Raw genomic sequence first — 16,442 nt, forward strand, 5'->3', positions numbered from 1 at the left:
TTTTTTATAATATTATTTTACACATGAATGTTTTGCAATATATTTATATGAATTTATAGAAAAAAGGTGCCATTAATTAAAATAGAAGTGAAAATATCTTATATTTTTAATTATTAATTCTTCTTTTAATTCTAGTACTCATCATAAATTGCAGCAAAATATAAAAATTTTCAATGAATGATCCGAACTATAAATGTAAAGGAGTATTAGGGATTGATAAATTTTGTGATTTGTAGTCATCAATTAACTATTATTGATATTTTTAATGGTATGAGATTTCTTTTAATAGTGTGGGATTATTCATTCTTTTTATAGTTACGTGATGACCAAATTTTAATAAAGAAGAATGTTAGGGAGTCAGCAAGTTTTGTGATTTGTAACTATCAATTAATCATCATTGATATTTTTAATGGTGGAAGATTTTATCTAATAATGTGAAATTACTCGCTTTTCTTTTGATGGTTAAATGCTGGTTAGATTTTAATAAAAACTAGAATGAGACCCACGCGATGCGCGGTGTAACACCCCAACTTTCGACACGTCATGACCAATGTCAATTGTTTAGGTGTTACTTGTCGTAAGGACCTACTTAGCTCTAAACTCGGATTTTAATATAAGCCTTTACAAGTTTCGTGAATAAACTATTTATAATCAAACTTAGTTGTCAAATATAGCACCGAACCTGACTATAATTAAACTCAATAAACATTTATAATCAAACTCAGTAGTCATTTATAATCACATAAACATAAGTTAAGTTTGAGGATACATGCCAAGTATCAAAATAACGAGTACTACACCAAGTTATATTTACAAAGATAAAATTAAAGAAAAACAGTCCCAACCCTCACACGGGTTTCCTAAACTGGAACCGATCTACTAAGATATCCTACCCCTCTAAAAATACTATAAAAGCGAGGAAAAAGTAATACTAAGATCACCAAAAAGAGTAAAAAGTCAGCTAGGTCGATTCTCGGAATGGTCTTCAGCTAGAGTGAATACGTACGACATGCCGGGGTTGAAACGTGGGCGATGTACCGAAACCCGAAACTCAACGGACTTGTCTGCCGAATCCATCTAAGGAGGGGAAAAAGAAAGGAAAGAAGGGTGAGAACCTAGAGTTCTCAGCAAGGTAAAAGGGGAACCTATGGTCTTTGTCTCTAAGTTGTCGCGAAACAGAAAGAAAAGGGAAACAAACACAGAGACTTAAGGCACACACATGCATATAACAAGTAGATAGCATAGACAAAAAGGAAATAGCAGTAAATAATTTACAAGAAGTACATATGCGCAAACAAGATGATGCATGCCTATTCCTAGTGCAGGCCATGAGCTCATACGTCGGTTGTCTACCCGCAACCCGACGCTAGTCGGAGTGAACTTTGAATATGGTCCCTTTACTGTGTCAATTAGACACCTTGGCATCACGGTTACCTGTGTCAATTAGGCCTCATTATAATAACAGTTCAATGTGTATCACAGTAAGGAACAGTGCTATCAATTAGGCGAACATTCCCGCATTAGCAATCTCAGGCTATCCGTTAGGCGGGCACTTTCGCATTAGCAGTTCGGCACAAGGCCCATTCAATATAATTCTTAACTTTTATTCCATTCCTTGTTTCTCATTTTTTTCTTCACTTTATCTCTCAATATCATTATCTTTAACTTTAACCTTTCTTAGGGGCAACTTACATTTCTTTTCATTTCCTAAGTTTGTCTAATCTAAAACCATGTTGGTAAGGTAACTCTAGAGATCTAAATCTTTAATTTAGGTTAGGATTTACTGAATTTGGATTATAATTGAATTTTATACAAGCTTTAAAATTCTGCTATTGCATTTACAAAATTTCGGAAAAATAGACAGCAGCCATGTTTTTTATAAATTCCATAATAATTTCAATTCTAATCCGTTGCTTCTAAATTTTGGTGAGATTACAGTCAACATCCCTAAGTTTCAGAATCCATAAATTTTAGATTCATATCACTTCATTTGATTAATTAATTATCAATTGGAAGTGGATCCCTGTTTTCATAAACCAATTCAGAGTTTCCAGCAAACAACCGACCTTCCAAGTGACTTATCTAAGTCTACAAAATAGATATGAATATGAAACTTGTATTCACTTAAAATAGACTGATAGATATTTAAAATCCTTTTAAAATAAACTCAAAATTCTGTTTAAATTAAAAGTTATAGCGTCTGGAAGTTGGTACTGCAGAACCAGAAGACCAGAAAAATCTGCAGCAACCACTAAACTTCAAAAATTCATATCTTCCAAAACGCTTGGCCAAATTTTCTTAATTTTTTATGGAATATTAAAGACATACAGAAGTTTTACAGAAAAATAATTTCATCTAAAAATTAGGTCTGGACTGCTCCCAAAAAAATTGTTCGTTCTGCTGCTAATTATGCAGATTTTGCAGAATTCTGCACAATGTATTTCCAACAACCTCATGTATCAAATCTCATATTCAAGCCTAGAATTCATCTAAACCCATAATTTTACCTTTTTTTTACTAACTAAAGTTGCTAGCATGGTCAGCACAGCTTTAAAACTTTATTCTCATTAATTTACCCCTTTTTACAAACGCATATTCATAATTCTAATTCACTTTTATGCATTTCATCATAACAGAAAATTAATAAACACTTCTCATCAATCAAACACATGGTAAACCATCCATCATCACCAGTACACACAGCTACAAACAAGATATTCTATATATATCATCCCTTACCTCTCTCCGAGAATTTCACAAACCAAAGTCCGTCCTTTACGATATTAAATCAGAAAACCCTAACAAACATAATTAAAGAGATTTGTCAATTCACAGGGCTAATTGGCCGAGTTGCATGTGGAGCAAAAAAGAGTTCTTACTTTTGTGATGGGCTGAATTTGATTGGTTTGGTAATCAATTAAAAGAATTGAAGCTCATAAGGGTAGAATCTTTAATTTAGAGAAAAACAACAGAACACAGAGTTACTAGTTCTTACCCAATAAGAAGAACACTAAGAAAACCAGAAAGGGAAAGAGGTAGGGTTCCTTCTTTGGCTTCGGGTAACAGCTCTCTTAATGGCCCTTCTCTTTCTTCTTGGTGGTGACGTACGCAGATGATGATGATTTCTGCTGGGTCTTCCTCTTCCTCCTTCTTGGCCACTACTCTTGCTTCCTTTCTTCTCTTCGTGTGATTTTCAAGAAAATTGAGAGACTTGACTCATCTATATATATCTACAGAAGGTGGGAAGAGGTGAGCTGGTGTGGCAAGGCTTCGTGGCCTCTTCCTCTTGCAACACTATATTACAGCATTGATTACATGAAGAGGTAACCATAGTTTCTTTGAAACACGTTCGGTGGTGAGAGGAGAAGAGAAGATGAGTTTAATCAGAATTTTTTTGGGTTCGGTTTATTTAAGGAAAGCATGGTTTGGTTGAACCGGGAAAAGAGAAACCAATCTGGTTTAAGGATTTGGGTTATCAATCTAATATGGTTCAATGATTCATTCATTAGTCCTCTTCAAGAACAACCAAAGAGATTATTAAAATCTTCTGGGAGTACTTGTTCCATAAAATAATTGAATCGGAAAAAGGTTCGTCGCTTGGAAGTACTAAAAGAAAAGTTTTGCGCTATGTGTTCTAATTCTAATTCGTTATATATATATATATATATATATATATATATATATATATATATATATATATATATATATAAAGCTATGCATGTTAGCGAACACTGTAAAGAATAAGAAATCACAGGGCTCATGGGGTAGGGTGGTTATACGCGGGGCAGTAAATTAATGATAGTATATAATAAATATTAAAAATTATTATGTTTTGTATAAATAAATTAAATACGTGTAAATTAAAATTAAATTTAAAAGGTGTTTTATTTAAAATAATTTGTAGTATAAAAGATTTGGATGTTGGAGTTGATATTTTTATTTGGTGGTTTGATTTTTACATTTGTTTTAGTTGATGGACTTAGTCTTCTTATGTGGCACTCGTCCTCTTTTTTTTATTGGTTGTTGTTAGTTATGTTGCTTTCTTCTTTCTGTCGTAGGTTCTTGTGAAGGCATGTTCTTTATGAATTGTTGAGTTTGATGCACTTTCTATTGTGTTGTTTGTTCCATCTTTGTATGTATGTTCTTCTTCCGAAGATGTGTCTTAAATTTGTATGATTTTCTTTTTCCTTAATCCCTTGATGGAGTGGTGATTTAATGTCATTATTTTTTTGGAATATCATTAGATTTGAAGCAGTTGTGCTCAATAAGTTTTTTGCTTCGCCATCAAATAGTACAAAAATTGTTATAACACTTTGATCTAAAACCTTTAATTGAATTCTGAACCTAAAATAAGTATTAGGTTAGTAACTAATAATTTGATAGATGAGATTATGAAAAGTATATAGTTACTTTATTGTTGGATATTGTGGTGTTTGATTACATGTGCCACAGATGTAGTTGTTTCCTTTTTTTATGCTTTCTTCTGACACTTTTTACATTCAACATAGTTCCATCCAAATTTGTCATCAATTTCGTTTATAGTTGCTAAAATTATAAAGATCTTTTTCTATTCCAATATTCAATTTATGTTATTATTAGGTATATGATATTTGAGTAAGTATGAATGTATGATGCATGATGTGAGTTTTTTTTTTTGTCATACCTGATCATCAGATTCTCATTGCATGGCCATTAGATCTTTGATAGTTATTCGATTTCTAATCATTCTGCTATGAAAGAATGATACTCTATTGAGTAAGTTTGAGATGTGTAGTTCGAAAATAAATTTTTTGTGCTAAATTTGATGTTATTGGAAGGAATAGTGATAAGAGACTTATATAAGTAGTTTAAATAGTATGAAATTTGAATACTTATAACATAAAATTTATTATGATTAATAATATTATTATGACATTTGTAATATGGATGTTTATTACCTTTAGTGAGTTATTTATAAAAATTAATAAATTAATTGTTGTGGTTATAAATATATTGTATTGTTTATAACGGTAAGATATAATAAATATAGGAATATGAATTACAAATTTATTGTATTGTATTTTTTAGTTTTTTATTTGTATATTTTATTTTTTTGCTGATTTAGAAATAATAGTTGATTTGGCAAGAATTGAGTGGTTGATTCGAAAATTTTGTCAAGTAAGCGATATTACTAACATGGCATTAGTAAGAGGAAAAAAATATCTTAAAAGTAATGTGGGTAAACTTATGCATATACTTTTAATAAAAATACTAGCCCTCTAAACTTGGGAGTGAATCCTCTCCAGTAAAAAATTGGATGGTATTCAATATTTAATTTCACTTTTCATTGTTCTCTCTCTCCTCTTTAATTTTGATCCCACTTATAAAATTAATGATAAGAGATCACACTTTATTCTAGTGTTAAAAAAACTAAAGATGATCTATTTCCCTCTAAACTTTCTCTTTAATAAAAATGTTGACTCTTGACTTTTTTTTTAAAATGTATTTATAAATAGATATATCCGGAAGAAAAAAAAGCTAGCATCGTGATTCGTGAGTTAGTGGCAGGAAAGCACTTCCCCTATGTTCGAAAATCCGTACCGTGTAGAGACATGATTATGAACATTCTAAATTCCAAATTCTAAAGTGTGCTACTACCTTCAAATACCATAGTCCACAGGTCATAATATAATTAATTCCTTACTAATTTAACAATTTAATTAGAAAAAAGAAATAACATGGTTGTTTCGTGCTGAGTGCTGACTTGACTCTTCTTAATTACATGGTCGACTCAGTCATAGTTCCAAGCTTATACACCATTCTTCCCTCCCTCACCAACGCCAACAAAACTGAAACTCAAACTACTCTTCAACATTGAGTCTGCATGTAACGTTTTTTTATCTTCTTACTATATGGTTTTTCCGAACGGATAACGGAAACTTCAAACTTTGGCTTGGGAAACCATTTCTTCTTTTCTAACGGTTTTCGCATGTTTGAGAATTGAGGTTCGTGTTCGTTCCTTTTTCCGTCAACTCTTTGACAGAAATTTTTTTTCAACGATTTGATGCCTTGTGAATTTTTATCACCTTCCTCTTTCTTGGTTTCTCCGAAATCAAACACAGCCTTCGTGCCTGCAAGTTAATTCTGATTCTGCTTGGTTTTGGTTCGTAAGAGTGACTCGTTGATTCTATGTCAGTTCATTCATCAAATTCCTCATCAATACGGGGGATATTGATAATTTACATGTTGTCATACTCTGATATTTTGTTGATAGTTATGAACCCTTTGTTGGAGTTGGTTGGCGTGGCAAGAACGACTTTGGAGATTGAGTTGACTATGTTTTTGACTTTTTGTAACTGTTAGAGCTCGCATTTTCAAGCAACATTCTCAATACTCTCTATAAAGATAATAGATTTCTGCTGATTTTGCAGGCTCGAGAGTTGAATCTTATCTTTCACTGAAAAGAGTGTTTTCTGGGAAGCTAAGTTATGAATGCATGGGAACCAAAATTTGTTCGGTACGTTTGCTCAAAGCCCGGTGTTGCTATATGTATTTTTAACTTTTTATGGTTTTTTTTTTTCTATATTTCCAAGTTCATTACTCCCTTTATTGATCTTAGTTTTTCTAATTGGAACTATGAAATGGCATAGCTGCTAGTAATTAATGAGACTTGATCATGATTGATTTTGGTATATGTAATTATCATTTGAATAAAGAAATTCTAATATAAAAGGGCTGAACTTAGATATATACATACATGACAGGGTACTGTGGTGTCATTTGATATATGTAGTCCATCCTAGTAGTAGGTAAGGCTCAGTTGTTGTGTGATCGACAGATGTTTAATTTACAGGCTACATTTATATTTATCTTCAGGTTTGAAGACTGGAGGTCGACATCATCGGAGCAAGAGAGTTCTGTTAATAATGGATATAATGAAAGAAAAGGTATGCCAAGTGTAGGTGCTGTTTTGAAGAGTATTGGAAGAAAACTGGAGAGTGGTTCCGAAAAGTTCAAGAACTTGAGGAAACCTTCAACTGTTCATCCTGTAAGTGATAGACCAAAAGAGAAACTGGCTTCTAGAAGAAGCAACATTCTTGATCCACAAGGACGAACCCTTGAAAAATGGAACAAGATTTTTGTGATCACATGTGTGATGGCAATCTCTGTGGATCCGCTCTTCTTTTACATTCCAGTGATCAATGACAAAGAGAAATGTCTGAATTTGGATGGCACGTTGCGAATCACCACTAGTGTTCTTCGAACATTCTTTGATCTTTTCTACATTCTTCGCATAATCTTTCAGTTTCGAACAGGGTTTATTGCCCCGTCTACTCGTGTTTTTGGAAGGGGTGAGGTGAACAACAATCCGGTGGCTATAATGAAAAGATACTTAAGTTCATACTTCATCATTGACATCCTCTCAATTATTCCAATTCCTCAGGTATCATCACTGTCCATTTCCTTTTGTGTAGCCAAAATGAAAAGACTTTCCAGTTCACTTTGATATTGTTTTAACACTTCAGGTGCTGGTTTTAGCTGTAACTCCAAAGATGAAAAGCTCACCGTTTTTAGCAAAGGACTTGTTGAAGTATGTAATATTGGTCCAATATGTGCCAAGACTTCTGCGGATATGGCCATTATTCAGAGAAGTAACGAGAACTTCTGGTATATTGACCGAGACTGCATGGGCTGGAGCTGCTTTTAATCTTGGTCTTTATATGCTAGCAAGTCATGTAAGCTGCTTGGATAACCTATTATCTGCTAATTATGATATGCTAAGTTTTCTATGATCACCAAAATCAAAGTTGTTTCTATTACCAGGTTGTTGGAGCTAACTGGTATATGCTTTCAGTAGAATCAGAGGCAAGATGCTGGCGCAAAGTGATGGAAAATGATAGGGACTTTAAAGATTCATACCTGGGCTGTGGACCTAACAGAGAATTTGTCATACCACTTCTCAGAAAAAATACTACTTGCCCTTTCATTGACCCTGATCAAAACCAAGACCCAAATGCCTTTGATTTTGGAATATTCAATGATGCTTTAGAATCATCTGTGGTGAATTCCGAAACAGATTTTCTTAAGAAGTTCTTCTACTGCTTTTGGTGGGGTTTACGCAATTTGAGGTTTGTGAATAGTCTTATTTTTTGTGCTAATTGGATAACATCTTGTAATTGATTAGAACATGACCATGACAAAGCCAAAAGCAATAAACTCTCTCATTCTTTTTTACAGTTCTGTTGGACAAAACCTCAAGACAAGCACCTACATTGTGGAGATACTCTTTGCCATCTTCATAGCCATTGCTGGATTGGTTTTATTTGCATTACTTATTGGAAACATGCAGGTATGACTTGGTTAGGACTATTAAAATACATGGATCTCACAAGTCACAAAATTACATGTGTCATTATATGATATCGCTCTGTGGTCACTATTCTTACAGAAATATTTGCAATCAACAACTGTTAGAGTTGAGGAGATGAGAGTCAAGAGGCGCGACGCAGAAAGATGGATGTCTCATCGTATGCTTCCTGAGAGACTGAGGGACAGAGTTAGACGGTATGAACAATACAAATGGCAACAAAATAGGGGTGTTGAGGAGGAGGCATTAATTCGCACCCTCCCTAAAGATCTAAGGAGGGACATAAAGCGTCATCTCTGCTTGGCTTTAGTTAAAAAAGTGGGTATTATCCATAATTATGTCTCAATTATGCATCTTTAATCAACTAATGATGATGAACATGTTATGTTATTTTGTTTTGCTTTAGGTGCCAATATTTGAGAAAATGGATGAGCAGTTGTTGGATGCAATGTGTGATAGACTGAAGCCGGTCCTGTATACAGAAAAGAGCTACATTGTTCGCGAAGGAGATCCGGTTGATGAGATGCTCTTTGTCATGCGTGGAAACCTCGCTTCCATGACAACAAACGGTGGAAGAACTGGTTTCTTCAACTACACGGTTCTTGAGGCCGGTCAGTTCTGTGGCGAGGAGCTGTTAACATGGGCCCTGGATCCTCACTCCTCCACAAATCTTCCCACCTCAACCAGAACAGTAGAAACCATATCAGAAGTTGAAGCCTTTGCTCTCATGGCCGATGACTTGAAGTTTGTTGCTTCCCAATTTCGACGTCTTCAGAACAAACAACTTCAGCACACTTTCAGGTAGACTAACTTTAATTTCCCCTTTGGTTATGCATAATCAGTTACCTTACAGTGGCATAGTCTACTCCACAAGAAACTAGTATAGTTCAAAACCATAAACTTTGTTGTAGTAATTTGCTTGTTTATATATAGTCCCATCAGAGTATGAACTCATCAGCAATCATAACATAGCATATTCAACAATGTGTTGTAATTACCAGGTACTATTCGATGCAATGGAAGACATGGGCTGCCTGTTTCATACAAGTAGCATGGCGTCGATACTGGAAAAAGAAGGTTGAGAGGCAATTACGCGAAGCAGAAGACAGGCTACAAGGTGCCTTTGTAAATGAGGATGAATCCTCTCTAAGCCTTGGTGCAACCATATATGCATCACGGTTTGCTGCTAATGCATTGAGAAACTTGAGAGAAAACAGCGAACGCAACAAGAGAATGCCACAGAGACTACCTCTGCTTCCTCCAAAGCCCGCCGAGCCAGATTTCTCTACTCAGGAACACTAGAGCGCCGGGTTGTGCCTCGCAGTTCCAACCACTTGAATGCAGATACTATTTCTTATACATACAAATTACTTGCAAAAGAAAACTTGGTAAACATGTCCACATTACACAACATTTGTGTGTGAACATGTGTATATGCTGCTTTAATTTTGCAAGGCAAGTATAGTTCATTTGTTGTTCATGATGAAATAACAAATTCATGTAAAATTATGTCCGATAATGTCCCTGATCTGAAAAATAAATTGTAGCAGACATGTATACAAGGAAAAGAATGAAGAGAAATGTATTTTTTTGCAGTTGGCAAGGCAGAGGTTTCATATATATAGAACTCATTTTATTTATTTATTTATTTATTCATGGCTGAGATGTACAGTCCTGGCAATCTCATATTCATATCATATCATATAACTTTAAATTTCCTTCTCATACTTCCAGCTGCTGCATGACCCCAAAAAAAGGGGAAGAAATATATAGTTAGATTATGAGAAAGTATCATGTTAGAAGTTCTAAGTTGCAGTTAGAAGAATATGAATTAAAGAAAAAGACATTACTTGGAGCAGTTTGTTTTCAGGTCAATAGGAGGAATTGTGACAGACACTTCACACAGTTTGGGAAGCAGAGCTACACTTTTAGGATCATACTTGCCTATCTTGGCCAATTCTTGCTTGAGGCACTCACATATAACTGTTCTATCTTTTAGCGTTGCGGTGTCAATGTGTCATCACTCATTTTCTTGATGACGTCTCAGCATTCTTTGTACTGTTTCCTTCAAGATGGGACACGCAAGAGGCGATATCCAGATCACTGGGGGCATGAGATTATTAATGCCTCAAAACCATCAACTTCACAACTTGAAAGGAGAAAGAAAATGGAGACAAGAAGCAGCATGGCTACTCCATCATGAGTGCTTGCTGATTTTGGCATCTTCATTGTTCACAAAGTCCCAACTGAGTGACTATCAATTTTATAAAGAAGTGATTCTTGTAATTTATAATTGGTTAGCTATGAACACACCCAATGAAGAATCGCTACGGCCAATCATATGACTATATCTAGCTGGGATATTCTCTCTATTAAGGCATAGGGTTTGTTTGGGCGCCATTCTGAAAAAAGATTTTTTTTTTCACAAAAGTGAAAGTGATTTTATGTTTAGATACTTTAGTTAAAAGTACTTATTTAAAAGATGTTACTGTTTGAATATAAAAATACAAAAGTACTTTTATAATAATAAAATTACTTAAAAGGACATTCAATCATAAAAGAGTTTATTAATAATAATAAAAGAAAACTAATTATTTATACTAATTTATTTGATCCGATAATCGATCTCTTATATTGTCTCTTATTTCTTCCATTGCCCAAACATCTTATTGTCTCTTAAATGAATATGTTATGTTTTTATTTGTGAATCATTTCAGATTTTTTACTTTTTTATATTTTGATACTAGTATATTTTTTTTATATTTATATATGATTATATTTTATATCAAATCATTAAAGATTTTATCTCAAAATATTACATGATTCTTGCAATAGTGAATTCTTCAAAATATTATATAATAATGCTCCCAAAATATTAGATACAGAATCCTAAAAAATCCCAAACATCAAGCCAAGGTCAACACTGTATAAAATATAATTCCATCTATGAAAATAAAAACAAAAATAAAAGATATCACGTATAATTATAGCAAAAGAAAATAAAAGTTACATTAATTTTGTATGAATTAGTTAATTGACTTTTCATATATTTGAATTCCTAAGTATTGTTATTATCCCAACTTCTTAAAAGTAGATTTTATAAGTTTCCTTTGAGTTGCTAAGGTAACACCAAAGACTGAAACACTTGCTTCCCATTTTCCAGATTATTTGATGTTAATTGTTTGTTGCATACTGTTGCACAATATATGGTTTGGGAGGGGACTTTTGCAGCTAAAAGTTTCAGTCTATCAGCACCAACACATTGTTTCTATCGTAAAAATTAATGCTTTAATATCAAATATCATATGTCTTGAAAATCATAAACCAAAGCACAATGCAACCTGAGATTTGAAAAACTATGATGAAAGGTTCTCCAAACAATGTAATGCGAATAAGAGGAACTACGGTTTGAGTTGGAACCTAGTTCTGAGGTTCAAGGCATGAAGGAGACATTGAATGTATAGTACATTCATTCAGGAAAGAAAAGGGGTAAAAGATGTCTTTTTAAAATTTTAGTAAGGATATTTTTGTTTATCAATGATTACAAAACATCTTTTTTTTAAAAAAAAAAGATCTTTTAAAAAAAAAATGTAAATTGTAACTTTTTAAAAAAGATGTTTTTTTTTTATTTTTCTAATACTTTTACTTTTACTACTAAAAATTTGCCAAACACACTACAAAATAAAAAAAGATCTTTTTTCATTAAAAAAAGATCTTTTTTTTATCAAAATAATGGCACTCAAACATGCACATAAAGATATTGAGGATATTACTTGATTTGTTCCTATTTTATTTTATCTTATTAAATTTGGTTTAATATCAAAATTAAAAATAAATAAATTAATTAATTAACTCAATACAAAATAAATAATGATAGTTTATTTTCTAAAACTAACTAATTAGTTAATTATCAAATTGAAGTTTAATTTTCAAACAAAAAATTATTAATTTTTTATTTTAACTTCTAAGTAATTTTGTTTGTAACAGTTGGTTTTTATCAATAGATTTTTTGGCTATAAATGAAAAATTGTTTATAATTTAATTAAGTTCAACTCTTGAAAATAAAAATAAAAGATATTTTTATAAGTTATATACAGTGAAGAGTATTCTAAAAAAGTTATGGACAATTTCTTTTAATTTTCATATCCTCATCCTCATTATATATAATACACATAGAATAGAAGTATTAATATAGATATTGATGTCTAACAAAATTTATTTTAATATATTTTTATTCTTACTACTCAATTTTTTTACATCCGTTATTAATCCTAATTCTATTTAAAAGTTTAAACTTCTTATGTTTAAATATCTACTTGTTTACATTATGTATTAAAAATGTGAATTGGATGAAAGGATTAATCTAATTTTAAATTTAATTTTATTCATATTAAATGGGATTACCAATCAAACTTCAACCAAATTGAAATGGATTAGATATACATAAATACGGATGGTGGTGTCAATCTTATTCATAAGTGATATGAAAATCAGTAAAAAGACATGAAAATTTAAAAATATTAGATAAATAATTATTTTTATAACTAAATTTAATCACAAAACGATTTTTTTTGGTTTACAATGTCGGTAAAATTTGGATTTGGATCCATTTAAAATTCCGCGAGTTTCATCCTTTTAATTTAGTAGTCCGTTACTAGTTAAGACTTAAGAGTAGTTAAAATTGTTATTATTCTCTTCTTTCTGTCCCTCTCCCGGAAATCGAGATAGGTCCTTTTTCCGAACCCTAATTTCCGTTTGCCCCAAAACTTTTCTTTTTGCCTTTCCTCTTCAAGTTCCCAATTGCTTCTTCTGTCAATTCTGCAATGGAGATGATGGATCACAGAAACAACAGCGGTAACATGTACAATCTGTTCGTCAAGCACTTGGACGGGAAAACCTTAACCCTAATATTCCCTTCTCCAATCCTCTTCGCCAAAACCATAAAGGATCGCCTCTTCGACCTTACCGGCATCCCGCCGCACCACCAACGCCTCGTAACCGGTTTCCGCCACCTCAACGATGAAGGATCGGCCATCTGCTCGCCGGATGGCAGCAACATCTTCCCGACAGTGCGACTCCTTCTGCGGCTGAAGGGCGGCAAGGGAGGGTTCGGATCGCTGCTTCGAGGTGCGGCGACGAAGGCTGGGCAAAAGAAGACGAACAATTTTGACGCTTGCAGGGACATGAGTGGGAGAAGGCTGAGGCACGTGAACGCGGAGAAGAGGCTGGAGGAGTGGAAGGCGGCGGAGGAGGAGCGGCGGCTGGAGAAGGTTGCGGAGGATTTCCTGAAGAAGCAGATGAAGAAAGGTAAGAAGGGTGCTGGCGATGGAGAAGCTCACAAGTATGTTGCCAAGTATAGGGAAGAGTCTGAGCGCTGTGTCGCCGAGGTTGCAGAGTCTGTGAAGGAGGCTTTGAAGTCTCTCAATGGTAAGAGAAAGGGTTCTGAAGCTGCACTGGAGAAAGCTGATTCTAAGAAGTTGAAGATATGGTAAGTAAATTCCTACTTTCTTCTTTGGATCTTTTTTGTCTACTTGTTTATGTGTAGAATGATTGCGTGATAACTATGCTTGGATGTTTGAATTTGGATTTGGTTTTGGTTTTGTATTCTGGTGATTTGGAAAAGGAAATTATTTATTGATAATCTGATATTTATATTTATATTTATATTTATGGTTTTTTGAATTTTCTAGGATGGGGAAGAGAAAATTGAATGAAAGTGATAGTGACGATTCTGATGAGAGTGATGATGAAGGGGGGAATCAGAAATCCATTGTGTTGAATAGCCAGACTGAATCGGATACTAATAAGGCGGAAGGCAGTTCGGATTCAGTATCTTGTAAGAAACAGAGCGGAGACTCTTCTGGTGCAGGCTCTTGTGAAAGTGGATCTGAAGAGGAGAGAGAAACTGTACTAGAAGGCAAAGTAGAAGCTGTTGGATCCCCGAGTGGCGAGGCCACTGAGGCCAAACTCATTGATGCTGTTGAACCTGTTGTATATGAAGAGATGATGGGGGCTGCTACAATGCCTTGTTCAGAGTCAATAACTGTGATTAGTGTTGAAGATAATGGACATCAGGATTGCAATGCTGCTGTTGGTCAAGCCTCAGATAATCTAAGCTCAGAAAATTGGGCTGGTGCAAGCAAATCGAATGACATGGAGATTGATGAATCTCTTCAGCATAAAGCATTAGTCCATGAAGAAATCTCACCAAGCACTAGCATTCCCGCATTGGAGGAGCCTCTGAATTTTGAAGCTTTTAATTCAGCTGCAGAGCTTGAGGTATATTTTTAGAACATATGATCATCTTGATTTTGATTTTATGGATCTATTATTAATCATTTGATTTGGAAATGCTACTCGGAATTTTGATGTTGGGGAAGTAATACTCCTGATTTATTGAATGTAAGTCTTACGGTAAAACATGTACTTTCAGAATTGTGGTAAAGTTTACGTTACCTGATATCAGTGCTTCAGCTTGTAAATAGAGTTACCATTAGTGCAGTTTTGTTAATTAGAGTGTTAGCTGAGTTAGCAGAGTTAGTTATAGGAGCACTAACTTATCAATAGGTAGTAGTTAGTTACAGATATTTTGGGCAGCAGTAGGTTAGTTGACTTGCTATATAAGGAACATGAGCTAGGAGTCTCAAGTGTTGTTCACCATTCATTTGGCTAAGCATTATTAATTCCATTTGTTCTCTCTCTCTCTCTCTCTCTCTCTCTCTCTCTCTCTCTCTGCCGCATTTGCACCTTCAACAGTTTATAAACCTATAACTGGAATATAACTGTCCAATGTCCATTTCCTTCTGAAATCTGACGTATTCCTGTGTTATGGTATCAACAGGTTCTTGGCTTGGAAAGGTTAAAATCTGAATTGCAATCTCGTGGGCTGAAATGTGGAGGAACTTTGCAGGAGCGTGCTGCCAGGCTTTTTCTTTTGAAATCCACTCCACTGGAGAAAATTCCAAAGAAGCTGCTTGCGAAGAAATGAGCAGCGCTATATGCATCAACCTGAGAAGCTGATCTCTTTTTGTACAGTATCTTATAGCTATACTAGTTTTTCTTTGCAGGCAGAGGCGAGTGTATCTTGACTTGGGAACAGAATAATTCTCGTTTTTCTCCCCTGTTCCTTTTATGAATCACTCTGGCTGTATGTGTATTCAGTGTGAAACCAGTCTAATGCATCACAGTCACGGATAGTTCTAATTTACTCTTAAGAATTAAGATGACTCTAAATTTTCTAATATTTAAATGGCTGATGCTGGCCTTCAAGTTCAAGTACACTGAATGCAGGGCCTAATAAATGATTTGCATGCGAATTTATTCTTTTGGGTTCTTGATAATACTATTAGCAGAAGTATTTAAAATTTTTATTTTATATTAAATGTATTGGAAGTTTAATCGTTTTATTAAAAAAATTCAATCAGTAACCGTATTGTAGAATACAAATTAGCTAAATTTTAACTATGTATATACTGTATAGCTCTTTAAAAATATAAAATTGAATTTTTTAAATTTTTTTTTACTATGAAATATTTTAACTTGCATGAATTTTAATGTCCTTACAGTATAGAATATTTAACTGTAAAATATTTTAAATAATTGTCTAATTACCTTTGCTTTTTTGGACAATTATTTTATTTTTTTTAATTTTTACTAACGTATTATTACGTAATTAGATTGTGAAATATTTACACTAACATTGCATTAAAAAAAATTAAATTTTTGGTTAAAAATTAAAATACTTGTTTTTTTCTTTAATCCTTAATAATACATACCAGCTAAATATCTATTTTTTTAATATATAAAAGTAAATAAATAAGTTTATTCATGTTATTTTTCAGATATGTTTTTCCTCCTACTAATACTATGTCAATGACATTATTTATTTGACAAAATTTTAGAATCAACCACTCAATATTTGCCAAATCAAATATTATTTTCAAATCAGCAAAGAAAAAAATAAATAAAATACACAAAAAAAAAAAACTAAAAAACACCTATAATTAGAAATTAATAATGTCTAACCAAATTTGTAACCTACAAAGACATTGAATCCATATTCCTATATTTATTATATCTTACCGTTATAAACAAT

At 33.3% G+C, this 16,442-nt stretch overlaps 2 protein-coding genes across 3 annotated transcripts; both read left to right on the forward strand.

The window, feature by feature from the left end:
- The first annotated feature begins 5,522 nt into the window (after nt 1-5,522).
- CNGC13 (cyclic nucleotide-gated channel 13) lies at nt 5,523-9,950 on the forward strand. Of its 2 annotated transcripts, none has more exons than XM_088490220.1 (9): nt 5,523-5,659; nt 6,411-6,496; nt 6,856-7,423; nt 7,506-7,715; nt 7,804-8,108; nt 8,218-8,329; nt 8,429-8,665; nt 8,754-9,148; nt 9,349-9,950. In XM_088490220.1, the coding sequence occupies exons 2-9, from the start codon at nt 6,468-6,470 to the stop codon at nt 9,647-9,649; spliced, it is 2,157 nt and encodes a 718-aa protein (XP_088346346.1). In that variant the 5' UTR covers nt 5,523-5,659; nt 6,411-6,467; the 3' UTR covers nt 9,650-9,950. The 2 variants fall into 2 exon arrangements, with proteins under 2 accessions (XP_088346346.1, XP_016205265.1); XM_016349779.3 differs by having other exon boundaries at nt 5,594-5,984.
- A 2,953-nt stretch (nt 9,951-12,903) lies between these two features.
- On the forward strand, nt 12,904-15,667 carry LOC107645701 (Ubiquitin-like superfamily protein). Its single transcript, XM_016349778.3, has 3 exons — nt 12,904-13,835; nt 14,038-14,626; nt 15,189-15,667. The coding sequence occupies exons 1-3, from the start codon at nt 13,171-13,173 to the stop codon at nt 15,333-15,335; spliced, it is 1,401 nt and encodes a 466-aa protein (XP_016205264.1). The 5' UTR covers nt 12,904-13,170; the 3' UTR covers nt 15,336-15,667.
- Nucleotides 15,668-16,442: the final 775 nt, after the last annotated feature.

The sequence above is a fragment of the Arachis ipaensis genome, chromosome B6, assembly GCF_059453495.1.
Source record: "Arachis ipaensis isolate K30076 ecotype BB chromosome B6, ASM5945349v1, whole genome shotgun sequence".
NCBI classification, from domain to species: Eukaryota; Viridiplantae; Streptophyta; class Magnoliopsida; order Fabales; family Fabaceae; genus Arachis; species Arachis ipaensis.